At 45.1% G+C, this 26,941-nt stretch overlaps 2 protein-coding genes across 2 annotated transcripts; one reads left to right on the forward strand and one right to left on the reverse strand.

Annotated features, from left to right (window-relative positions):
- Nucleotides 1–128: 128 nt before the first annotated feature.
- DNAJC17 (DnaJ heat shock protein family (Hsp40) member C17) lies at nt 129–10,383 on the forward strand. Its single transcript, XM_075281039.1, has 11 exons — nt 129–270; nt 1,010–1,079; nt 1,977–2,035; nt 2,913–3,000; nt 3,787–3,869; nt 5,458–5,554; nt 6,530–6,573; nt 6,881–6,958; nt 9,675–9,755; nt 9,843–9,977; nt 10,249–10,383. The coding sequence occupies exons 1-11, from the start codon at nt 178–180 to the stop codon at nt 10,366–10,368; spliced, it is 948 nt and encodes a 315-aa protein (XP_075137140.1). The 5' UTR covers nt 129–177; the 3' UTR covers nt 10,369–10,383.
- Nucleotides 10,384–14,302: 3,919 nt separating this feature from the next.
- On the reverse strand, nt 14,303–23,131 carry GCHFR (GTP cyclohydrolase I feedback regulator). The gene is made up of 3 exons (XM_075281040.1): nt 22,992–23,131; nt 16,057–16,151; nt 14,303–15,237 (listed from the first exon to the last, which is right to left on the reverse strand). The coding sequence occupies exons 1-3, from the start codon at nt 23,025–23,027 to the stop codon at nt 15,114–15,116; spliced, it is 255 nt and encodes an 84-aa protein (XP_075137141.1). The 5' UTR covers nt 23,028–23,131; the 3' UTR covers nt 14,303–15,113.
- Nucleotides 23,132–26,941: the final 3,810 nt, after the last annotated feature.

A 26,941-nucleotide genomic window follows, 5' to 3' on the forward strand; every position in this document is an offset into this window, starting at 1 on the left:
GCGTTGCCTCATGGGAATTGTAGTTTTTTGTTGTCGCTATTGTGCGCTTTAGCTACGGAAGTTTATATCACGAAGAACTACAAATCCCATAAGGCCGTGAAAACGGAAAGCGGAATATAGCATCAGATTCATGAATTTACCCATGGAGTAATAATTGTCATTTAGGAAAATAACACCATGGCTGCAGGGAAGATGTCGGCGTCCAAGGAGCTGATGCAGATGGATTTGTATGGTTTGCTTGGGATAGAAGCTGAGGCCACTGAGAAAGAGGTGAGGAAAGCCCAAAGTCACTGAATGGACATGTGGATGGTGGAGATTTGTAAACCCAGGTCAGGGGGAGAGGTGGGCTGTTGTTCAAAGCAACCTATAATGGACCCCACAGCAGGCAGTGCTTGTGGTAGATGTAGCCAGCAGCCTAAGGCGGCAGGGAGCGGGGCGCTTGCCATATGGGTTGTGGTCTCCATTGAACTGAATCAAAGTTTGGGGGGGGGGCTCATGTGGCGTAAACACCACAGTTTGGCCATGGCAGAAACGCTACGAAAACTACGAAGTGCATGGGATTCTAGTGAACCGCCGGCGGTTTCCCTATAGGTATAATGGAAGCAGAAAGTCCGCAGAGGAAACCTTAGGATTGGCCGTCCATATTAGATCAGCGGGGGTCCTCAGGCACGGACAAATTGTAGTGGCGAGTATAAGTATGGCAGTGCGGCCATACCTATACGCACCGCTATAGATTGTACGGCAAGTCGGCATCGCAGAATAGGCGCTCCCATCTTCCTCGGTACTGGTGATCAGCAGGAGTCCCCTGCAGATATACGGTAATATTGTTGGCCAATCCTAAATATAGACCATCAGTCAAATAAAACGGATAACCCCTTTAAGATTAACGTAAAATATACTGGTCGTGATGAATCTTCCCACTATGTACGAAAAACTATGTGTGTTAATACAGCCTCAGACATTTCTACAGCAAAATTAACTTTTCCATACTTTATTTTTTTTCTTCTAGATTAAGAAGGCGTACAGACAGAAGGCTCTGACGTGCCATCCTGACAAAAACCCAGATAACCCCCGAGCAGGTGAGAACCTTGAATATATATATATACTGTACTTATGTTATGTTTATTGCATTTTATATCATTTATTCTCTGTTCACACTCAAAGCGAAAAGTAGGTATTTTTCACTTGAATAATTTTTATTCCCCCCATTGAAATTCTTCAGATACTTAAAGGGGTTTTCCAGGCTTGATTATAAATGATAGGTTGTCAATTGAAAATCAGCAAAGGTCTGACACTTAGGCTGTAGCGTTTAGGTGTGTGCCTCTTCGCTCCTTATCAATCACATATCATACTATATATTATATAGTGGTTGTGCTTGATATCACAGCTCACTCCTTTTACTTGAATGTGACTGAGTTGTAAGCTCCCATGTGATCACTGCTGCTTTAAACATCTTCGAGGGGTCCCAAATATCAAATCCCCACTGATCTTTAGTTATCTAATTCCTGTTCCATTCTCTTGTGTATCTGCTGCTAAGAACACCTGACCGTTGGGGTCGCTGAGTGTTGGACCCTCACCGATTTAATTTAGATCACCTATTCCTCAAGTAGATCATCAATGGTTTTCAGCCTAGGAACTCCTTTAGGCAGGGGACCCCGTGATGTTTTACAGTCACAGCCAATCTGCATGTCCACTTTGCGGGCAAATACTTGGTGGGGACACACAGTGATTTCCAAAAGCGTTGCGGTTTTGGAAATTGCAGCATGTCAATTATATTTACAGAAATGCCGGCGGTTTACCTATAAGGATAATTTAAGCAGAAAGTCTACGGAAAAAACCTCTGCGAACCTTCTATGCAAAGTGCTGCGGGAAGAAACGTGATGCGTTGTGCAGCGGCTTTTCCCGCAGCGGCTTTTTTACTGTGGGACACCACTTGGGGCCTTACTCTTAAGCTAAATTCCTGTTTTATTTTTCAGCTGAGCTGTTTCACCAGTTGTCCCAGGCCTTAGAAATATTGACAGATGGAGCAGCCAGGGTAAGCATATACCATATTGGTGCTGGAGTGTATGAGGTTTGTGGGTCATAACTTGGGTTCACATGTGTTTGGAGCCTTCCCTTCAGCATGATACAGGAAGGCCAGATAACAGAAGTGATCCCTTAGCTTTAAATGAGATGGTGTGTGCACCCATTTTTGTTTGGCTATGGAAGACAAGTGCACAAAATACTAATAGATGTGTCTGGCTCATGCATGAAACTGACCAGACACAACTGATATGTGAACACAGCCTTAGGGTGACAGGAAACCAGAGACTTTATAGTTGTGGAGCCGGAGTTGGACCCCTTTCCACGATAGAAGGGTACAGGGCATTCTTGGTTCTATTGACTTCTCTCTTCCAGTCCTTGTAGGTGCTGTACACACAGTGTGATTTCTTGTATGTTTGGACAGTACATCTTAAAGGGGTTGCCCAGGTTTTAGGGCAAACTTGGACAGCTGGGGTGAGTGGAAAAGAAAAGACATACTTTCCTATCGCCAGAGGTCTGTGGTCCTGTCCTGGACACCTTCCTGTCCTGTGTCGGAATTTACCATATATGAAGCTGAGTGGCGCACGAAGACACTCAGCAGACACTAGGAAGTGACAAATGTGGATGACGCCAACTGTGATTGGCCGCAGCAGTCATGTGAGCATCTCCGCTTCAGGCATGGCGACTTTCAGAACGGAGAGAAAGGGGACTGGGACAGGACCAGTGGAGCACTGGGGATAAGGGAGTATGTTGTTTGTTTTTTTGGGGGGGTTTGTTTTGTTTTACACCCACTCTGGCTGCCCTAAGTTTGCTCTATATCCTGGACAATCCTATTAAAGACCTTACGTTCATCAGTTCTGTTTCCTACATGTCTTTCTTATTTCTTTCAGGCTGCATATGACAAACTCAGGAAAGCCAAGGAAGCCGCAGCAAAGAGAACTCAAAAACTTGATGAGAAGAGAAAGAAGGTGAAACTTGGTAAGGTTATTTCCGACTTGTGTTAAAGGATTTTACTGAACTTCTTTATTGATGACCTATCCTAAGTATAGATCATCCATATGTGATCAGCGGGGTTCCAACATCGGATCCCCTGCTGACAATTTGGTTGAAGAAGCCACAGTGTTTGGGTGAGTGTTGCAGCCTCATAACTGACACCTAAGCATAGTTCCCTACATATATAGGGGTCGGGCTTTGCATTGCATCCTAGTTTACTATGCTGCATGTATTAGGTAATATTCCTGTTATACTTCAACTAACCATCTGTGTTGGCTTGCAAGAATCCAAATGCAAACTGCAAACAAATAAAAATGATTTTCGGTCACAGAAATTTCTGCAACAAATCTGCCACATGTGAATATACCCTGCAGCTGGGTTAGACAAGGCATATTGCTGCAGATTTGTAGGACAGATTTTGCATTGCAAGTCAACAACAATTGTTGAAGTATGAGCATGCTGCGGATTTTCCAAGCAGTAAACTTGTCAGTCTAAGGCTAAATTCATACAGAGGAATTTGGATCTGATTTTGAGGTGGATTCCATGCTTTCCTTAAGTATATTGTATCATATGGCCATGGCTTTAGCTTGCATTGCAAAAAGGGTTCATATCTTTTCCACAACATTTAAATCTGCTCCTATTTCTGCTGTGCATGGAAAATCTGCCATGCGTGGACCCAGCATTATACCCCTGCACAAGTGTACTGTTATCTTACAATATGCATAAGGATTTTGCACACTGAACACTTTACATTTGCATTATCTATTTAAGATCTTGAAGCTCGGGAGAAAGAAGCACAAACCCGTGTAACCGAGGAGGAAGAGGCACAAGTTGCCCGGACGTTAGAGCAAGAGGTAAAACGTCCCATCTGCAGTATTCAGTATTCAATAGGGATTCTCAGGATTGTTAGAAAAGTATATGATATAAATTGTGGTGAAGGTGATCTTCTTATCAGTGGCTGTCTGTAAGTTATCCTCTCGCTTCTGGTCCTCTGTGTCATGTGATCTCACTTCTGTGTCATGTGATCAAAAAAGGCTCTCTAATAGAGATGAGCGAACACTGTTCGGATCAGCCGATCTGAACAGCACGCACCCATAGAAATGAATGGAAGCACCTGTGACACTGACTTTGCCGGCGGCCGGCCGGCGTCACAGGTGCTATGGGTGCTTGCTGTTCGGATCAGCTGATCCGAACAGTGTTCGCTCATCTCTACTCTCTGTGACGCAGCTTCTTATGTGTGGACAGGATATCACTTTCTACATTCATCCATTGGCGCTCTCATAGGTCACGCTAGGTTCATACTTGTGTTCAGCCCTCAGTTGTTCAGGTTCCGAAAGACGGAAAGCCCATCTACTAAAAAAGCAGTTACCCATGGACCCCAGAGACTTCGCCACAGATTCCGTATGAAACCATCAGGGAGAAAAATCCTCTGTGCAGGACTTTTCTCTCTGCCGATTCTAGTCTGAATCAGTGGTAAAGAGTCGAACTGTGTGAACCTAGCCTTACTGTCCATGCATAAGATGCTATGTTATTTGAACAGTCTTGTTCTTGGTCACATGACACAACTGAGGACCAGAACAGAAGGGCTAACTGACAAAATATGGACATCGGTGAGTGCTCGTTCACATCTGCGCCCCAGGTCTCCGTTATGCAGGTTTCCGTTTCCTGCACGAAACTGGACAGGAGACGGAAACCTGCAGTCATTTTTCAAACTCTTTCAAATTAATGGATTTGGAAAGTGTCCGGCCGTGAGCGCCGGTGAGCATTTTGTGCTCTCTGCGGCGAAACCGTTTTTTTTCAACCGGGCACACAGTCGGACATGCAGGACTTTGTGTCTGGTTTTAAAAAACGGTTTCGCCGCGGAGACCACAAAACGCTCACGGCCGGACACGGTCTGACAGGTTTCCGTCTTCTGTCGGCAGAAGACGGAAACTGAAAGCAGAGACCGGGGCGCAGGTGTGAACCCAGCGTAAGAAGTTTACGTTAACTTCAATATACATCGTATACTTTTCTAACAGGTCAGAGAATAAAGATTTTTGTGGGAACATTTCATTGTTGTTTTTGGACATTTGGAAATGGAGCGCTGCATAAATAAAGCTTTCTGTAGAGCCGATAGGTCGTAGTATACATGTAACGCACTTCAGACTATTCCCAGACCACAGCTAATCTGCGAAAGTTGGCTTGTGATCTAGATCCTTCCATACACCATTTATAGGTGTCCTTTATGAAATTGGACAGAGTCCTGTCACTAGCTACAGTCCCCAGAATTTGGCACTGAGTGCAAACATATTCCTGACACTCTTCAATAAACTTTGGTTATGGCATATCCTATGAATATCCTATAAGTTTGTTGTGGAACACCCCTTAAAGAGAGGCCGAGAATCTTTTTTCTCATGTTTGATATTTCCATGGTCTGTGATTTTTGTCTTCTACGGTTTATAGATCATACGACTGCGTGAAGAAGGGTCAAGACAATTGGAAGAGCAGCAAAGGTTGATGCGGGAGCAGATGAAGTTGGAAAAGACACAGAAGACACCAGGTACTAAAAACTGCACTCCGCTCTTTCACTGACAGACAGCAGCTTTATCTCACTTCTAGTAGTTGATGCTTAACTATAGACAGATATTTTTGGAGTCTGAAGAAGTCTCAGAGAATGCAAGCAGGGCGAGGGGGTTAGAAGATGCTAGAAAGTACCACTTTTATGAAAGATTAGTTCTCATATGTTCATTTGGACTACTGGTTGGTGCACAAAAATAGTGTTATAATGGCGGGTATATTTTAGGACACCTTTAAAATATATGGGTAGTCTCAGAAAAAAAAGTCATCAGTATGTGATTTGTGGGATCTGACATCCAGCCCCTGCACAGATCAGCTGTGGCAGTAGAGTAGAGTAGAGTAGAGTAGAGTAGAGTAGAGTGGGGTAGGGGTAGGGGTAGGGGTAGGGGTAGAGTAGATGCAGCACCACTTCTATACAAGAAATAGGAGCAGTACCACAATTCCCCGGGAACCAACTATGCAGTGGATGTGGTAGCTGCACACGTGTCCATCCACTATTAGCTGCTGGAATAGCTGATCCCTGTGGGTGTCGGACCTCGAAAGGATGGGTCATCAGTATGAAAAGTCAATTTGGGTTTGGAAATCCCTTTTTATGCTTGCAAAGTTATGAATGATGGCGTGCCCTAAAAGGTACACCCAGTCCCCAATCTATGCAAAACTTATCAGAGCTATATATATATATATATATCACAATGTTTAGTGCATATAGCCTTTTATCAGGAAAAATGTGACTGCCACTGTACATTGCATGGACCCAAAAGCGTCAGGCTTTGTCCAAAGTCAGTGCGGGTCTGACTGCTGGATTTCTCTGAGATCATCAGAGTGTAGTCAACACAGCCTTCAACTTTTTATCAGTGCCATAGACTTGATGTTGTGATGGAGATCCTTGTGGTACTTGGGTTAGCAACTTGCAGGAAGATTCAGTTTTTAATTCCTATGGCCTCTTTATATTTTTCAGGTAACAGGACTGGTAACACAGAACCAGGACCTGCAAGGCTAAAGGTATTTACTGTCATGTAAAACATGCTATACCCATAATAATAATACATTTTATTTATATAGCGCCAACATATTCCGCAGCGCTGTACAATTTGTAGGGTTCAAATACAGGCAGAAAGATACATTACAAAGAACGTCATTTCACACAATGGGACTGAGGGCCCTGCTCGCAAGAGCTTACAATCTATGAGGTAGAGGGGGACACAAGAGGTAGCAGGGGCGGCATTGCTTATACAGAGGTCAGACACTTTTGTAATAGAGGCTACTGTCATATAGGATGTACGTGTAACTGATCCATTATCTTCAACAGCTAAAATGGAAATGTAAAAAGGATGACGATACGAGAGGAGGATACACAGAGGACGTTCTCAAGAGGCTTCTACAGAAGGTTGGGGGAATAACCTTACACATTATTTTATAGTTTTACAGGTTCACTGTAATGTTCTTATATCAATACACATAGCATTGGAATTATATAGGAAATATACAGTGTCCTGGCAGTATAATAATAATAATAATATAATAATAATATAAAATTAGATTTTCCCCTTAGAAAAATAGAAACAAAAGTAAAAATCTGTATGGCATCGTTCACACTGTTGTATGAGTAGTTCATATAAATGCTGTATAATATATACCACAATAGGATTGGATTCTGTTGGGTCTGATCCCATTTTTGGTGCAATATACTGTATATATGACCCATACCGAGCCCTGAGCAGAGGAGTCAGAAATAACTTCGCAATTAGAGATGAGCGAGTAGTGAAATATTCGATTCAAGTAGACCCTCAGTATCGACCATTCGACCGAATATCGAATCCCATTATAGTCTGAACCGAGTCTGACACCCACTATTCTTATAGAGTGGAGGTCACCTGATTTCGCCAGCCAGTGACTTTTCCCCATTTTTTTCCCAATGCCTATGTTTTCCTGCTTCCTGTCTCATCTCCCCTGCACAGATATTGGTGTAAAAAATAGCGCCAGGGAAGGTGGGAGGGGAATCAAATTTTTTCTGCTTTTACCGCGTCGAATTCGATCGAGTACAAATATTTTAAATACCGTAATATTCGATCGAATACCTACTCGATCGAACAGTATTCGCTCATCTCTATTTGCAATAATTATTACATAACAATCTGCCTTGTCATATAGGGCTCTAAGTAAGCCAGGGGCAACCTCTGTAGGAAGTGGAATATGTCAATTGGTTTTGTCACTCCACTTTACCAGAAGTAAATGTAATGGCTAAGTCCAGATTTTTGTTACTCAGGGTGGAGGGAAATTTATCTTTGCCAGTCTTTATCCCTGTGCACTGGAGTGAAGGGGGGGTTAATTTAAGAAAGGTGGGCGCATGTGGCTGGATATGCCAATAACTGACCCCCTTGAGACAAAAATTGTGACTTTAGAAGGTTAGATAATTTTTCTAATTTTTTCCTTAAAGCTTCCACTTCTGATGAATCCCATTGAAATCTAGGGGGTGTTATACGGGCTATTACCCTCTCTTACAGTGATTGTTGATACCTAGGATCTGCCGGGGCAACACAGTGGCTCACTGGTTAGCAAAACTGCTTTGTTTAGCTACTATCTGAGATTATTCACTTCATTTTTTACACTGTGTTTCCATAACCACCTGGGAATTATCTTATCTCTCCGCCCAGGACAAGTAATGTAGCTCCCTGCTCTCAGGAGGGAGGGGGAGCTGAGTGCTCGGAGCAGCTTGTATTTCTGAGCTGTTTATCTCCCAGTTATCAGGTCGACTAATTGAATTTTGCTGATAAGGGCTGAGACAGGGATTGTGCTACCTCTGTATATAAACACAGACCTAAAACGGGGAGGGCAACACGGTGGCTCAGTGGTTAGCACTGTAGCCTTGCAGCGCTGGTGTCTTGGGTTCGAATCCAGCCAGGAACAACGTCTGCAAGGAGTTTGTATGTTCTCCCCATGTTTGTGTGGATTTCCTCCGATTCTACAAAGACATACTGATAGGGAAATATGTACATTGTGATCCCTATATGGGGCTCACAATCTACATTTAAAAAAAAAAAAAATTACTAGGATATGCCATCATTTTATGATCAATGGGAATCTCTGAAATTGATCGAGAGAACGCACAGACTGGAATGTTGTTTTGGCTTTGTTTCTGCACCTCCTTGCACAACAGCGCTCAATGTCACCAACTCTGCAAGGAGTTTCACTATCGTTACATTCAAGTAAATGGAGCCAGTTTCAAGATCCCTGGCAGTCAGGTGTGTGGGAGCACTGATGTGCAGGGAAACTCAGAAGGTGCACTCCTAAATCAGTGCCGCAACCCTTCATTCTCTGGGACCTCCACTGAACATAAAAGCGATGGCAGAACTTGGTGATACCCCATTGTTTTCTAACATGGGAATAGCGCTTTGATTAAAGTAACGTATTACCGTATATACTCGAGTATAAGCCGACCCGAATATAAGCCGAGGCCCCTAATTTTACCACAAAAAACTGGGAAAACTTATTGACTCGAGTATAAGCCGAGGAGGGGAATACAGCAGCTACTGGAAAATTTCAAAAATTAAAATGGTTTTTGGGTGCAGTAGTTGCTGGGTGCTGGGGAAGGGGAGGAGCTGTTTTGGTTGTCTGTCTGCCCCTTCCCTGAGCCTGAGGACTGTTTTTTTTTTCTTCCCCCACTTGGAATTCAGCCTGGCTGAATATAGGGTATCTGCAGTGCTCCTATTAAACCTTCCTGACGGAAGAGGAGCACTGCAGATCCCCTATATTCAGTCAGACACAGGGATACCTAATGTGTTTGTGTGCCACAGTCACAGTTTTTTTTCCCCACTACTTTATGGGAGATTCTATACATTGATATTGCGGCTGGTCGTAGACCCCCCCCCCCCCCTAAAAATAATTTTATTTTTTTTTTTGTTGACTCAAGTATAAGCCGAGGGGGGCTTTTTCATCACAAAAACTGTGCTGAAAATTTTGGCTTATACTCGAGTATATACGGTAAATTGCATAATTAATGAATGTGAATAGAGCTTTATGTGTTTATCAGCTCACTTGTATTACTGCTTTATCATCATCATCATAATTCGTAATTAATTTATATTACTATATTTATATTGCAGTATGGAGAAGTGCTAAACATTGTAGCGTCCAGCAAGAAGAAAGGATCAGCAATAGTTGAATTTGCCACTTTTAAAGCTGCTGTAAGTTTCCATCAATATAAAAAATAAAAAAATGCAATACTATATGGTCTGGAGGACTTGTATGACGAGTTATGTGATGTTTTGTAGGAACTAGCTGTAAGAAATGAAGCTGGCTTGTTGAATAATCCTCTACAAATCTCCTGGCTCGATACTCCACCTCCATCTGCTGTGCCAGAGACCGTTGGCAAAATGGCCTCCAACGTCTTCAGTCACTCCGCTCAGGTAAAGTGTAATTTCAGATGGCAAAGGACCTGTACTCTCTCCCATCATGTCTGTTTTGGTGAACGCTGCAAGTTTTCAGGATGAGCATCGAGGAACGACGCAAAGCAGAGTTGTAAGAAAAGCGGCTTTGGAATAGTTTACTAAAACGGACCTGATCGGACAGATCTTCTTGGACAGCATAAGATTATATTTAGTATATAGGTTGTGTTTTTTCCCTCCCCTTTACAATACACGTTCGCCCCCGCATACTGATCCATTTTACCCTTTGTAGGACTCCGTACGGTCAGATCGGGACTATGAAAGTTTAGTGCTCATGAGGATGAGACAAGCAGCCGAGCGCCAGAGATTGATAGAACAGCTACAGAAAGAAGATGAAGAGGCCAACACATAACTTATTGTTTTTTTTATTAAAGTTGTCTATTTTAATACAGTGTATTACAGTTACCGTATTTCTTTTTCTTGTGTTGTATGATTGAAGAAATAAGTATTACCTTTTCATACTGGATAATTAAAGTCAATTATTTAATATCAAAGGCTTATATAATAAGTTTCATGAGTGGCCCCAACCATCAGACATGCTTGTACCCCGATAGCTCAGAAAGACTTCAGTATTCTTCTACCGCAGATTCATCATATTGGTCAACAGCTCTATTATATCAGATATCTGTATGTGTCCTGTATGCGCCCCCTCGGTTGGTTACTCTTGGTCCGCATTACAGGGGTGCACTGTGTGGATGACATTATGGGGTCGCTTTGTTATGGCACAGTACATTGCTATATGACTTGTTTTAAGCAACTAAAATAAGGAATCCAGGCATGGTTGTTACTGTGTTATGTCTGGTGCAGACCTGAAGGGGGCAATGTGTGATTAGTATTCTCTATTTGATGCTGTTCCATACATAACACTATGGTGTCAGAGTACCCAAAGTAATCTTAAGGCTACAAGGTAGTTTTGGCTTCTACTGCAGATCAGCATGTTGCCCTATGACTCCTTCACTGATGCAATTTGTGACCCCACTTTCTAAAATAATGTGGTCAAAGCATTGGAATAGTAATGTCAGCGGAGCCCTTCTACCCCTTTGTTTTAGCCATTGCTGAGGGTCTTTGCACCTGCACCCCTTACCAACCCAATATGACACGTCAACGTTTTGAGTACATTTACTCTTTAAGAATAGTATATTTTATGACACCTGCAAGTCAGCTTAGGTTTTTATATAGGTTTTACATCATTTACACTTACAGGGAACCCTCAGTATAGGCCATTGAAGTGGTGGCTGGCAAAGGTCTAACTCCTGGGCTGCATAAATCCCTTTCACCGAGATGTTGATGTGCTTGTGTAGAAAACACAGAGATGTCAGTGGGCCGGGGCAGTTGAAAAGCCAGTCTTCATATCCCCTGCATCAGCGGAGGACATACCTGTTCATTTACGACAAGTCGTACCATGTGACTGTGCTAAAATCTCTGGGTGGACCCATGTAATTAAGTCTCCGTACGCCTATGTAGGCACACACTCTCCCTAATGTGTATGATTATCCCCTGACCCTGGTCTATAGTCTCTCACTCTGCCAAACTAGTATCCCTGCGCTATGCTGACGAGGTCCAAAAGACCGAAACAGCGCTGTCCATCTGTTCCTTTTGGAATAGAAATACCGTATTTTTCGGACTATAAGACGCACTTTTTTTCCCCCAAATTTGGGGGGAAAAGAAGGGTGCGTCTTATAGGCCGAATGTGGCACCTGGCATCCGCTGTAATAGAGAGGTGGAAGCCGGAAAGGGATAGACGCCATTACAGGTGCCGGGGCCTGCGACATCGCTGCGCTCCTCTGCCCTGAATGAAGCCAGCAGCAGCTCCTCTGTCCCCCCGCCGCTGGCTTCATGCAGGGCAGGGCAGCGATGTCTCAGGCCCCGGCGTCTATCCCTCCCCGGCATCCGCCTCTCTAGTACAGCGGATGCCGGGTCTCTGGTCTTTATCAGCGGCCTCTTCTCCCCCGGGGCCGGTCCCCACCGGCCCCGTACCTGTAGAGTTGCAGGCCGGCTCCTGCGCGGCGGTATCGCAGGAGCCGACCTGTTCGGGTGACAGCCGGGAGCCTAATGAGGCTCCCAGGCCTGTCACGGCTATATTAGTTTTGCGGCTGGTCTCTATGACCAGCCGTAATACTAATACACAGAATGTCCCATAGACGGCAATACAGTTGTATTGCCGTCTATGGCACTTGCAATCAAGTGACCGCAGGTTCAAGCCCCGGGGGGGGGGGGGGAATAAAATAGTAAAAAAAAAAAAAAAAAAAAGCTTTAAAAATATGAAATAAATAAAAGTTATAAATCACCTCCTGTCCCTAGAATATATATATATAAGTAGAAAATCATATATAATAAACCACCGGGTTTTATTTTCAATAAAAGGTGATCTAAGCAATAGATATTCCCCAAAATGGTATAACTAAAAAGTACTTCTGGACCCACAAAAAAAAACACTCTATGCATCCTCGTACAGCTGCAGGGTCACCTGTCAATGTGGCCTTGCAGCTGTTGCAAAACTACAACTCCCATATATTAAATATTTTACCAGTTTTTGCTTCAAAATTTTTTTTCCCTATTTTCCTCCTCTAAAACCTGGGTGCGTCTTATAGTCCGAAAAATACGGTACTAGTTTGGCAATAAACCCCGCATCATGTCAGTAGGCTTATTAACTGAGTCATGCATGATGTTAAGGGGGCTGCCCCTAGAGGGCAGCATACAGAGGCACTGTTCTCCTAATTACATCATGGAGAATAGATTTGCATATTTTTTTACCCAGAATTCCTAGCGGAGCAGGAATGACTTGTAAGTCTCTGTACACCTATGTAGGCACACACTCTCCCTAATGTGTATGATTATCCCCTGACCCTGGATGGACCCAGACAGTTATGGGCTCCTTGTTTTCCCAGTATCTTGGCACAGAGCTCCCTCTTATCTCAAAGAATCCACAATAATTATTAGGCATTTACCTACAGTAGAAAGCTGCTTAATGCTAGGGTGAACACTTTACATTTTAGTTGTGTTTTTCTTTCCTATAGGGAAAATCCTTATGCTAAATTTGATAGTTTAAAAGTGATATGGGCCCATGGCCTACTAGGTGCCCAGTTTGGTATGTTTACTCCTGGCCAGTGCATAGTTGGCATTGATACCAAGTAATCAGAAATCTGGGTGGGTTGGTGGCCCTACCCACACCCTTTTCAGGAAAGTGGCAAAAGAGGTGTTACTAGAAGAGAAAAAAAAATTGTGCAAAAATTTATTTTCATGCCTGTATACCATAAAAATTGCTATAGATTGCCCCAACAGTGTTCAGTGCTGCAGTGTGGTAGGTTCATAGATCTGCAGATCAGTGAGCATCCCGGGTTCAGACCATTACTGATCACACATATGGCCCTCCAGCTTCTGTGAAACTACAACTCCCAACATGCCCCATTCACTTCCATGGGAGTTCCAAGCGCAGCAGAGCAGGTATGCATGCTGGGAGTTGTAGTTTTACAACAGCTGGAGAGCCGAAGGCTAAGGATTGGCTCTTACCAATCAGACTTCTTTATCCATACTAGGCTTCATACTCTATCCAACCCTATTTGATATGGATCATCGATAAAACTGCATGTCATGGACATAATTCTTCATTGAAGAATGGAGAAACGAAATAAATAACTCCAAGAAACTCACCGTGTACCAATCCCTACAAAGGGACTACACCATGGCCACCTACCTGGAGAGAATACGCCACCCCAAGCACAGACAGACCCTGAGCCGATACAGACTGAGCGCCCACAACCTAGAGATAGAGACGGGGCGATACAGACAGACGTACAAGCCAAGGGAGAAGAGACTGTGCCAGCACTGTGACCAGGGGGTCCTAGAAGACGAGACCCACTTCCTGCTACACTGCACCAAATACTCAGCTGTGAGGGCCGTCTACTACCAAAGACTCTCTGCCCACATCCCAGACTGGGAGAAGAGGAAACTCTACATCCTACTGGGAGAAGAAGAGGCCACTGTGGAGATCGCTGCCCAATACATGTCCAGCTGTCACCAAACCAGAGGAAGATGAGACTCCATGGACTGTTATATTTATCCCAATACACCCGCCCCCCCCCCACCCCCCCATATAGCAGTCACCAACGAAGAGGAAGATGAGACTCCATGGACTGTTATAACCGAACCCCCCCCCCCCCCCCATACCCACCCAACCCAACTCCCCCCCCCACTTTACTAGCTTTGGCAATGCCAAATACCTATTCGGACGTGCCAATAAAGCATTTTTTGATTTGATTTGATTCAAAATCATTTATTTTCTCATTAATATTTTTCACTTATATTCAACTAGTAAAGAAAATAGCAGACTTGGCCTTCTTGAAATGTTCTGAGCATAGCACAAAACTGGAGAGCGGCAGGTTCTTTTTGGTCCTATTGTTCAATATGCTTAATTGCTACTGAAATTTGCAGAATTTCACAGGGTTAATCATTGCACTTCTATAACAAGTAAGGTGGCGATCACACTTACGCCCGTGTCCGCCTTCCGGGTCTCCATATGCAGCCTCTCCGCAGGGAAAGTTTTTTTTTTTTTTTTTGAGAACAGTCAAAGTCCTGCATGTCCGACTTTGTGTTCGTACAAAAAAAAAACAGTTTCCCCGTGGAGAGGCTGGATACGGACACCGGCAGTTTGCTTTATAAACCCATTCAAATGAATGGGTTTTAAAACTGATCGCTGGGAAACCGTCCCCTATGCAGTTTCTCTGGGGATTAGGACGAAGACCCGGCGAGTGGACACGGGCGTCCCCTAAACAACATTTATGGTATATTCACACACTGCAGATTTGTTGCAGAAATTTCTGTGATTGTCACTTCCATTGATCTAGAGCTTGCAGAAACCCCCAGCCACTTGCCATTGGAACAATCCCATTCAGATGTATGGATTTAAGTGGCAAAATTCTGCCATGTGTGAATACAGCTTAATAAGAAATTTGTATCATAGGATTTGCATGGAATCTTCTAGATGTTCTTCACCGGAGTCCAGGTTTCATACATAGACATATCTTCAGACATCCTCCATGTGTCCGGACCATCCTTGTATACTGATTTGGTGTAGAGGAAGCAGTTTTTATTGGTTATCTACCCTTTATGCAGACACCATACAAGTGTTTGTCCCACGCCCGTCATACTAATGACACGGTATCCAAGATTTTCAAGCTTGTCCAATGTCACTCGTGGCGGGTCATCGACAACGTATTCTGCACTAATAGGAAAAAAAATAAATATTAGTCCATATGGAGGAATCAAATACACAGGTAATGGTCCTGACCGAGAATGTGTTGGATCCACACCAATCTGATATTGATGTTCTGTCCTGATAGGTCACCAATAACAGCTGGAAAACCCATTTACCATTAGCATTGTGCCACCTGGCAGAGTACCATCCGCTATCATTAGGATAAGTCATCAATTAAAGATTGGCAGGGGTCTTGACACCCAGGCCCCCAAATCAGCCATTTCGGTGAGCACTGCAGCCTCTTTGATACTCACCAAGCACAGCACCATACATTTGTACTATGCTGTCCTTGGTATCACTGCTCAGCCTACTCACTTGAATGGGACTGAGCTGGTGAACAGATGTAAAAGCTGCTGCTTTGACAGCAAGTCTGCAGGGGTCCTGCATGTCGAAGCCCCTGCAGATCCTCAGCTAATAATTCATTCTGAAGATAGGAAGTCAATTAATAAGTCCCCTTTAAATGTACACATGGACTTTGTCACTGTATGATGGTATTATTTCAACATTGTATGGCGGTATTATGTGGCACGCTACTTAGACACAATAGAATGATAATTGTTTAGTAGAGATGAGCGAACACTGTTCGGAGCCGATCCGAACAGCACGCACCCATAGAGATGAATGGAAGCACCTGGCACGTACACTTTGCTGGTCGCCGTGCCAGGTGCTTCCATTCATTTCTATGGGAGCTTGCTGTTTAGGCAAATGTGGATTTGCTATTTGAGTAACATACTCTACGATGCATAACTACCCCCCCCCCCCTCCAAAAAAACCCCCACTACTTACAAATTATTTCCCAGCACGGTTCTTTTTTCTGCTCCAAGTTGCGCCATTAACTGTGGATCAGAACATTCATCGCCGACAATTGTAGGGCCAGTTTCCTGTGCAAGAAAAAAAAAAAAAAAAAGTCACTGTCACTGTAGGAATGATAGTTTTCCTAAAACTAGAAGCACTGTATAGGTATATGATGTCTGTCGCCACTGAGGGGGCACTCAACGTAATCTGGGGTTCTCTACAAAATTGGAATCTAGCGAGACATTCAGACTAATCTCTAAAATACCCAACAATATAATTCTGAGGTCAGAGATCTAGGCCAGATACAAGGAGTCTATGCACGGCCTCGCCAGAGGATGCCCCTGACTTACAAATACAAAACAGGGTGGCAGATCAAATAGAGGAGGGGTGTGACACCACCAAATTTGGGCCTTGCAAATCATGATAGGAGAGAGGACATGTTGATGGGTGTGTACAACAGATGTTGGTGACCGATAAGAATATACCCATGTGCATGGTCCATAGCGAGGATGGGGAAAGCTATAGAGCACCTGCCAGGTAGGCAAGAGCCATTGTTCGCCTATGAGGACTACTGCAAGCCATGTGTCTGATCTCAGAGCCCACACATGGATCTCGTGAGTATGAGCCAAAGGAAACAACTGAGGAAGAGGAGTCTTCATGGGCCCAGTCGATGTGCGGGCGAGACAAGGCCATACAGTGCACATTACTGGCAGAAGGTGCCATGTTGCTGTGAAGAGATGTAGTGCCCTTTGTCTCCACCACCTCCCGCTGCAGATGAAGAGAGAACTAAGAATTGATACTTTAACAGGAGACACATCGCAAACCCAGCCAGCAGGTGGAAAGGCCCAAAGACGGGCGCATGCTGAGCCTGGGCCTTGGTTGGTATTGGATCTGCAGTGCTGGATTTGCTACAACACAGCAGGGCCAGTGTAGTTTGTGCTGTGCTCAGCCAGTTTGTCAGCCAAGAAGTGAGGCCTGGAACAGGGTAGTACATAATAGCAGAAAGCAACGCTGTGCCCAGATGACAGTATGACGTGTGTGTAACATGCCCGTCACCTGAGGAGTATTTGAGCTGTACTGTATGCTTATACTGTGGCAGATTTTGACAGCGGATTTCGCCTCAAAATCTGCCTCCATACCATGGTGGTCTATGGAGACTGCTGGCAGAAAAAAGAAGCGACATGACCTTTCTTCACGCGGATTCCGCCTGAGGAAAGCTATACAAGTGAATGGGAGGCGAAAAACGCCTAGCGTTTTTTTTTTTTACAGTCCATTTACTTTAGGGGAGGGGAAAACAGCCTGGAGTTTTCTGAAGCAGTTTTTACCAAAAACTACTCCAGAAAAGGCTCCAAAAAACACCTCAAGGTCAAAAAACCTCTTCCTAATTAGGAAGCTGTTTTTTTCGGGGCCAAAATAAGCCAGGCGGTTTTTATGTGTGAACTAGCCCTAAAACCCAGGACTGAGCTAGCTGACCAGGAGATTGATGAGAGGATGACCTGTATAAAGAGAGTATTCCGAGGGGCCCAAGCCAAGACTAGGGGGTCCTGATGCAAGTATGACTAGTCACCCTAGCTTTTTGCCATATAGACCAGGCTCTGAACAACAGCCGGCCCACAAAGAGGGATAGTCGTTGTCGTATGGCACCTCCTGGTATTTGGCAGGTATCCTGCATGGTGCTGGGCTTGGTCTGGTGAGTGTCCAGTAGTGCAGGGCCAGTGGTCAGGCTCGTAGAGGAATGTACATATAGTCCAGAGTTGGGATAAGGCGTAAGGGACACCCAGTATGTACATACCTCTGTGTTATAGTATGTGACAGACACGGTATAGTTTGCTCCTCAGCTGTCTGGGTAGAGTGCTAGATTTTGTTGAAGGAAAAAGAACCCTAGCTAACCGCAAGCTTTAGGTAGTGTATTTTGTGGGAAGAACTAAGCCAAAGTCACGGTCAACAACGATAAATTGTGTGTGGTGGGGGGTGGGACACGGTCACATCAAACCCAGTGTTTAAGTAGCTGGAAAAGTGACTTTTAGATTGACGCCCAATAGGGAGGCCACGTAACAACAGACATTATTGCCCGTATCGCATTTCTGGGTTAATGCTTTTATGTCATGTATGTATATTTGACTAGAATATGAAGCTAGGTTCACATCTGCATTGGAGTCTCCGCAGATTCCACCCGAAATCGCTGGAAGGACTGATGCACAATGGACAGACACCCGGTGGACCCAATTATAGTCTATGGGTTCCGCAGGTGTACTTGGATTATCACTTTTTAAGCGGACAGGCTCTCCGTCTTTTGGGACCCCATGCAGACCGAATGACAAAGATCTGAAGGCTAGAGTGAACTTAGCGTTATCGCATTATAGGTCTACCTGATGGTCAAATACTTAAAGCTCCTTGAAGACTGCCATGCTGTACCCGGATGCCTCAGTCTGCTTTTATCTTGAGTACGTTTGTTAAGACAGAACCTTTATGTCTGCTGAACTATGGTGGGTAGAGTTCAGCCAAATGCTCTATGGGATGACCCTGCGTAGCTGTGGCCTTACACTGGGTCTTATGCAGGGGTATGTCTACTCTAAGTAGGAGTGCATGAGTGATATTATACAAGTTCAGTTCTGTGGTCACTTCCTCTGGAAGGTTCTTCTGAAGTACGGCCTTATTGACATGGCGGAGGCCGCCTTAGATTCTGGACCAAAATACGGGTAGCTGCGACTGGATGCCGCTGCAGTGCGTCGCGAATTCGGCTCCGGATTAGGCCCAAATGAATGGGCCTAGTCGGGAGGAGGGAGTGTCTTTAGGCGAATCCGCCTAAAAGAATGAGAATGTTGCTTCTTTTTTCCGGGACCTGAAACAAACAGCTCCTGGAAAAAAAGAACTGACCGGCTCCCACTGATTTCAATGGGAGTCGTCTTTTTGGTCAGGATTTTGAGGTGGATATGGCCTCAAAATCCTGACCAAAAAAACCCTGTGTGAACTTACCCTAATACAATGAAATATTCCCTCAAGCTGTTCTCACTGGCACCAGCAGCACCTGATACAATCCCCTAATATTGTTAGGCCTCCATGGAAATTTTTCAGCGAATTTGACCACTTGGCCATAGTCTGTACATCAGCAACAAACTGGGAAATAATGAGTTTATTGTTTTCCACAGCTGTGTGCAGAGATCCATGTGATAGCCGGGGCCATCCCGATATACAGATGTTCTATGCACGCACCCCGGCACTAGAGAATTAACAAGTGACAGCGAGGGACACATTGTCTGACGTCATCATTAATAAAACCGATGTTCACAGCAAAGCTCAAAAATAGGATCAAGTGGAATTCACAAAGGGATACAAGATGCTAGAACAGCACATAAGCCTAAGGTCAACACATCATATGGTGGGGGATCCCTTATTCTAATGTCTATATATTAACCTGTTACTGTCACAGCTTCCCTTACTCTTTATGTTTAGTATTTTTCTTTGCTTTTGCATCCCTGCCATCCAAGATCCATAGCTTTACATTTTGCATTGTAGCAATATTTGGGCTTATTTTTAGCAGGACGAGTTGCATTTGGAAACACAAATATGAGGAGGGGTGACAGTTCCCCTATAGGGTTCATACAAATCAAATGCACATCTGACATGTACTCGCCGTGAAATCCATGGCAGAAGTCCAAGGTTGCAAAGTTGGACCTCTTGGTTTAAGAGTTTCATCTGGTGAGATCCACATGATATACATGCAATGGGGCTCATCTGTGTGTGGCCACTTGCTGCAATTCCACTACATATTTAGCTGTGAATCTTTGGTAAGGACATGCTGTTTTGTTTTTCTGCAATGTCGAAATTCAATTTAGAATTGGACAGAAACAATGGTAGGCAGCAGAAAGTGATTACCATTCGGTCAGCATAGACTAGAGTCACACGAAAGAAGTGCAAAACAGCCATGAAAAAAAGTTTTCATGGGCATCTTGGACACAAGGGGCACCCGTATTCAGTGTATGGAGGGATCCATGAAAACATCCAAAAATAGAACATGACATTGGATTTGCTAAACGGATGTGTAAAGAAATGTGATCTGAATGGAGCCCGATGGTAGAATAAGCTTTACCCTGGCCACTTTAAAAATAGGGCCAACAGTACACCTGCATTGGGCTCTATGCTAGCAGGGCCCCTTTGGGACTGTCCTGCTATTCCGGGTTGCCCCGCTATGTCACGACTACAACTCATTTGTGTCCTCATGGGAATAGTAGGCACGATGTGCTCATGCCACTTACTTCGCCTACTGATCCCAGAAGCCTCAAGAAGAGACGGAAGAGAAAAACCGGGAACGGAGTATTAGTTTTTTTGTTTGGTTTTTTTCTTTGTTTGATATAAATTGTGGGGACAACCTGGAAGGGGACATTATTCTATAACTAGGAGGGAAAGGGTAGCAGGTTAAGGTTTGAAGCCAACGCAGGGGTGTCTGCTCCAAGATGGGCCACTGTGGGCCACTATATTGTATGGGGCCACTAAGGGGCATTATACCATGTGGGGGGCCACTATAAATTGTGCGGTTCAGGCATTGCTAAGTGGTGGAGATGGGGGTGCCTCATGACAGACTCCCTTGAAAAACTGAATTTATACTATGCCATACAGCGATATAACGTGATGCTCCTGGGTCCCAATGCCAAATCTGTAATGGGGCCCCTAGCTCCCTTCTACCTGTCATTTATAATAGTGATACAGTGTATGTGGCAGAGGTACCTTTGTGGCCCCCTTAGGGTCCAGTAGTGACTGCTACTTCAGCATCCCCTATAGCTATAACCCTGGTGTTATGTGACCTACAGCAGCATCTAAGAGGAGAAATAGACCCATCCAACCCCTGGGCTATCATCATACCGTGTCAGCAGCCATCTCCTCCACCGTGTGAGCGGACACAGATGTCAGTAGAAATGTAATAATCTGAGAGTTTTAAGATATGGCTCAGTCTGTTCCATTTACAGAAAATCCCTAATGCACATAGGAACAGTAAATGTCTTTATCTGAGCAGAGTCTTGTCTTTGTAATACACATTATCTACAGACTAAAGTTACTGCATAAGAAAGACAGGACGACTGATATCCCGCAATATAACAGTCTCCTCTGTAACATAGTCCAGATCCTACTCCCACTAAAACATATATAGCAGACGTAGAATAAGGGAAGAATACATACACACACATTTTATATATATATATATATATATATATATATATATATATATATATAGATAGATAGATAGATATAGATATAGAAGAAGAATATAGAAGAAAATTCAGACAGCACCTATATATATATATATATATATATATTTCGTTCTACCTCCATGTGTATACACATATTCATAGATATATATCGGTACATATAGAGTCATAGATAGGTAATAGGTAAATAATAGAAAAGATAAAAAAGATGAACTGATAAGAGAAAGACATACAGATAGAGAAGAAAAATCCACAGCAGCAATTTCTTCAGCAGAAGAGGCTGCAAAATCCCTGAGGACGCTATATATCTGGTGAAATAGGTTTTCTTTCCGGTGCAATAGTCTGCAGCTGCCCGTTATGTGGGATGAAATAGGAGATCTATTCATCTGCTATCATAGAGAATCTAAACAATGGCAGAAATGACTGAATTAGAGAAATAAAACGCCAATGTTAAAGGGATTGTCCAGTTTCAAACAAATGTTAGTAAAAAGAAAAGTTGTACAATTTTCCAATATACTTTCTGTATTGGTTTCTCAGGGTTTTCTAGATCTCTGCTTGCTGTCATTCATTCTGCTTACTAGCAGTGGATAAAAATCAGTCCATGGTCAGGTCATGTGATCCACAGTCAGTCAAGTCATGTGATCCACAGTCAGTCAAGTCATGTGATCCACAGTCAGTCAAGTCATGTGATCCACAGTCAGTCAAGTCATGTGATCCACAGTCAGTCAAGTCATGTGATCCACAGTCAGTCAAGTCATGTGATCCACAGTCAGTCAAGTCATGTGATCCACAGTCAAGTCATGTGATCCACAGCGTAACTACGCAAAATATAGCATTGGTTAATCAGTATTGGTATCTGTAATTGGACAACCCATTTAACATGTAAATCAGCCAGGGGCAGTGAAATTTTTTTTTTAAAAAAAACATATTCGTCTGTCCCCGATGCTCCTGTGTCCTCTCGCGCATCTTGGTTCTTCTCATCCGGCGGTGTCTCACATGACCACTGAGGCCAATCAGCAGAAAGCCAAAAGAGACCCGGGGGGAAGCCACCACAGTATAACAAATAGGAGGAGCGGGCGAACACCGGAGGATCAGGGACATGCGTGTATGACAATACCCCCAGCTGAGATAAAAGGGATGTCCATTTTTGCCTGGACAGACAACCCCTTTAAATGAATCCATAATACTCTTTGTAAATAAGAAGGTTGGCATCTGGGCATTTAAGTCAAGATGTCATAAACTGAACAGATACTTATAAATTTATTTTCTTAACTAAGGAGGGGGGAGTTGATGTTAAATGGGATTCTATTGCCAGAACTGATTTCGGCGTATACCCTGGACTGAGCTCACAAACTCTCCAAGAATAGTAAAAAAAAACAAAAAAAAACTAGGCAGCCCCAAAGTGCATTTTTTTAATGGAATAGATAGATATGAGATAGAGATAGATAGATGATAGATAGGAGAAAGCTATGATTGATAGTCAATAGACAGAAAGAGATGAATAGATAATAGATGGCTAACAGCGCCCCCTAGTCTCCAGTATAAGAAGTAATGCGGTAGTAGTGCTAGGCTAGTGCTGGAGGGATGGCTGCTATCACCTGTATGTATGTACAGCCAGCACTACAGACACCGCACAGGTAACACAGCACATAGAGAATGAGAATGGCTGATCCCATAGGCGGATGATGGCACCCGGTGTATACATACAGTAGTGTCGCTCACCATGCGGATCTGGGTGCTGATCAGTATGTAGGGCATGGTGATGGTGGTGCCGGTGCCGCCGCCTGGAGCTGCTGGTGCTGCCGCCGCTCAGCTGCCTCTGCTCCGGGCACCATACACACCGCTGACCTTCGGCATCCCGTCTCGCCTCCAGCGCTCCACCAATGAGAGGGCTTAGCTTGCCGTGACGTCATGGGGGCGTCTCCGGAAGTGCCAGGAGCGGGATTAGGAGTCTGGTGATGGGAGATGTCTGCACCTGGGAAAGCTGGGTGACACTGGAGTGACTGGCAGGAGCTGGATCAGTCTGTGGTGTCTGCACCTGAGAGGATCTATATCTGTACAGCCCTCACAGCACAATCTCCATCTATACAACATCAGACCGTTTGCCCACATCTACATCTCACTGGCCAGTTTTTTAGGCTAGGGCGACCAATGATGACCCCTTCACTAATGTTAGTATATGACGTTGTATTGTGACCTCAAAAATCCAACCTTGCTCCACTTCATGTCCTATGTCAATATCGTGTGTGACGCCGCTCCTATAGCCATCAAGTGTGTAATGCACAACAGAGAGTCGCACGCGGTTACAATTCCCGTCTTTGTTTTTTTTTTGCCGTAATTTTTCACGTTGTCCAGATTATTAATATTTTTATATCTGTGTGTATTTGGTATTTGTGCAGGTGTAAACAGTTAATAATTACAATACGATTTTTTTTGTGCAATTTTATTGCAGTTTTTTATTGCACAAAAAATGCCGCCGTGTATCCCCAGCCTTAATGTTTTATCCTGACCCAAATTTTGGTACTATTCCGTTATCGGGCCAGCAGCAGCGCAGTTCAGCAGCAGCTTTCGGGACAGCAGTTCAGCAGCGGGAATTACAATGACATCCGAGGACTGCTGGCCCGATGCTTGTGCCCAGTAACCAGTACATCGATGACCCCCCTCCCCCATCCTTCTCCTCCTGCCAGTGCTGCCCCCCAGCTCTCCTTACATCTTCCCCGTACCCTCTCCCCGCCACACGACTAGGCCTCACCTCAGCGCTAGTACCGAGACCGAAAGGAAAGACACCGGGGCTCAATCCAGGCCCTGACAAGAAACACGCCGACTATAGGAACGGTGAGCTACAGCGAGCCGGAGGGACAAACTTTCTGCAGCGTCCGGCGGCTATCTAGTAGCATTCATTGCTCAAGATTTACGGTGAGGCCTATTACAGGGAGAGGGTACGGGGCAGATGTAAGAAGAGCTGGGGGGCAGCACTGGAAGGAAGAGGAGGATGAGGGCATCGATCGATGTACTGCCTACTACACACAAGCACAGCCTCTATCATCGGGCCAGCATCGGCTTAGTCATGTGGCGGGGAGAGGGTACGGGGTAGATGTAAGGAGAGCTGGGGGGCAGCACTGGAAGGAGGAGGAGATGGAGGGGGGGTCATTGATGTACTGGCTACTGGGCACAAGCATCGGGCCAGCAGTCCTCGGATGTCATTGTAATTCCCGCTGCTGAACTGAACTGCTGTCCCGAAAGCTGCTGCTGAAATGCGCTGCTGCTGGCCCGATAACGGAATAGTACCCAAATTTTCTAGATGACCATGCTCCTTTTAAAGGGATCCTATCAGTCAGACACAGTTTTTTCTAGGTACCACGTCGGATAGTCTTAAGAAAGGCTATTCGTCTCCTACCTTTCATCGTCTTCTCGCGCCGCCGTTTGCCTACAATACCGGTTCTTGTCGGTATGCAAATTAGCTCTCTCGCAGCACTGGGATGGGCCCCAGCGCTCAAACAGCACTGGGGGCGGCCCCAATGCTGCGAGAGAGCTCTCTCCACGCCGCCTCCATCTTCGTCAGCAGCGTCTTCTTCCGGCGGTGGCTTGTAACTTCTAGGCCCTGGGCAGAGCAGACTGCACATGCCCACAGGCCACGAGAAAATGGCCGCTTGCACAGTATTGTAAGTGTTACTTTCTTATTTTCCCTTTAACAGAGCTATATTAGGGCTTAAAGAGGACCTTTCATCACTTGGGGCAAATGCGGTTTTATATACCGCTAGAAAGCCAACAGTGCGCTGAATTCAGCGCACTATTGGCTTTCATGATCCGTGCCCCGGGTGGAAATGGAGAAAAACTGCATTTGTGTGACTCTCTTACGGGCTTCATTTTTACGGCACTCACTGTACAGCCAAAGTGACATGTCAGGGCTCGTTCACATCTGCGCCTGATCTCCGTCTGTTGGGTTTCCGTCTTCTGCAGACAGAAGACGAAAACCTGACAGACAGTGACCAGCTGTGAGCACCGGGGAGCGTTTTGTGCTCTCTGCGGCGAAACCGGGTTTTTTTAACCAGACACAAAGTCCTGCATGTCCGACTTTGTGTCCGGTTAAAAAAAAAACGGTTTTGCCGCGGAGAGCACAAAACGCTCCCCAGCGCTCACGGCCAGACAGTTTCCAAACCCATTCAAATGAATGGGTTTGAAAACTGACTGCAGGTTTCCGTTTCCTGTCCAGTTTCGGGCAGGAAATGGAAACCTGCATAACGGAGACCAGGACGCGGGTGTGAACTCAGCGTCACCTGTATTCTTTTATTTTTTTTCAATCCAATTTTTTATTTCAAATTTTTAACACTACAACAGGGTCTGAAATAGACAAAGAAACATACAAAAAAAAGGGATGCTGAAATATACAAACAAAACAAAATGGTTTCGGCACACCAGGAGGTCCCAGGAAGGTCCAGCCATGGAAGAGAAGAATGGAGAAGAAATGCAAGAGGCAGAAGAAAAAGAGCAATGCCAAGGGGGGAGGGCGGTTATTAGGGGAGTGCGAATAGAGGAGGTGAGGGAAAGGCAAACCGACTAGAGCAGGGGTCTCAAACTCGCGGCCCGCACAAGCCTAGGGACGCCGGATCCGAGTTGAATACATTGCGAGATGATTATATCCACTAGCCGCTACGTTCCGGCTAGTGGACATATAGTGGACATTCAGCGCACTGTCGGCTTTCCCGATCTGTGCCCAGTGTAAAGAGCTTACGGTCCGGTACCATAGCTCTTCTATGGTCAGAAGGGAGTTTCTGACCATTAGCCAGAGACGTCCTTCTTCACAGCACAGCCAATCGCGCTGTACTGTGAGTGCCGGGAGGAACGCCCCCTCCCTCCCTGATAAGAAGGACGTCTCTGACTGAGTGTCAGAAACTCCCTTCTGACCATAGAAGAGCTACGGTACCGGACCGTAAGCTCTTCACACTGGGCCCACATCGGGAAAGCCGACAGTGTGCTGAATGTCCACTGTGCTGAATGTTCAGCTTTCCGGCAGTATATAGAACTGCCTGTGGGCAAAATGGTGAAAGGTCCTCTTTAAACATTGAGGTGGAATGAAGGGGCTCATGACACTGGGGGCAGACGAAGGGAGAGGGGAGAACGGCATGACATTGGGGCAGAAATGGAGGGACATGAATCTGGGGGAAGAGATGGAGGGGACATGAATCTGGGGGCAGAGATGGGGGGACATGAATCTGGGGGCAGAGATGGAGGGACATGAATCTGGGGGAAGAGATGGGGGGACATGAATCTGGGGGCAGAGATGGAGGGACATGAATCTGGGGGCAGAGATGGGGGGACATGAATCTGGGGGCAGAGATGGAGGGGACATGAATCTGGGGGCAGAGATGGAGGGGACATGAATCTGGGGGCAGAGATGGGGGGACATGAATCTGGGGGCAGAGATGGAGGGACATGAATCTGGGTGCAGAGATGGGGGGACATGAATCTGGGGGCAGAGATGGGGGACATGAATCTGGGGGCAGAGATGGAGGGGACATGAATCTGGGGGCAGAGATGGAGAGGACATGAATCTGGGGGCAGAGATGGGGGACATGAATCTGGGGGCAGAGATGTGGGACATGAATCTGGGGGCAGAGATGGAGAGGACATGAATCTGGGGGCAGAGATGGAGAGGACATGAATCTGGGGGC

This window comes from Leptodactylus fuscus, chromosome 7 (assembly GCF_031893055.1).
Source record: "Leptodactylus fuscus isolate aLepFus1 chromosome 7, aLepFus1.hap2, whole genome shotgun sequence".
Taxonomy (NCBI): domain Eukaryota; kingdom Metazoa; phylum Chordata; class Amphibia; order Anura; family Leptodactylidae; genus Leptodactylus; species Leptodactylus fuscus.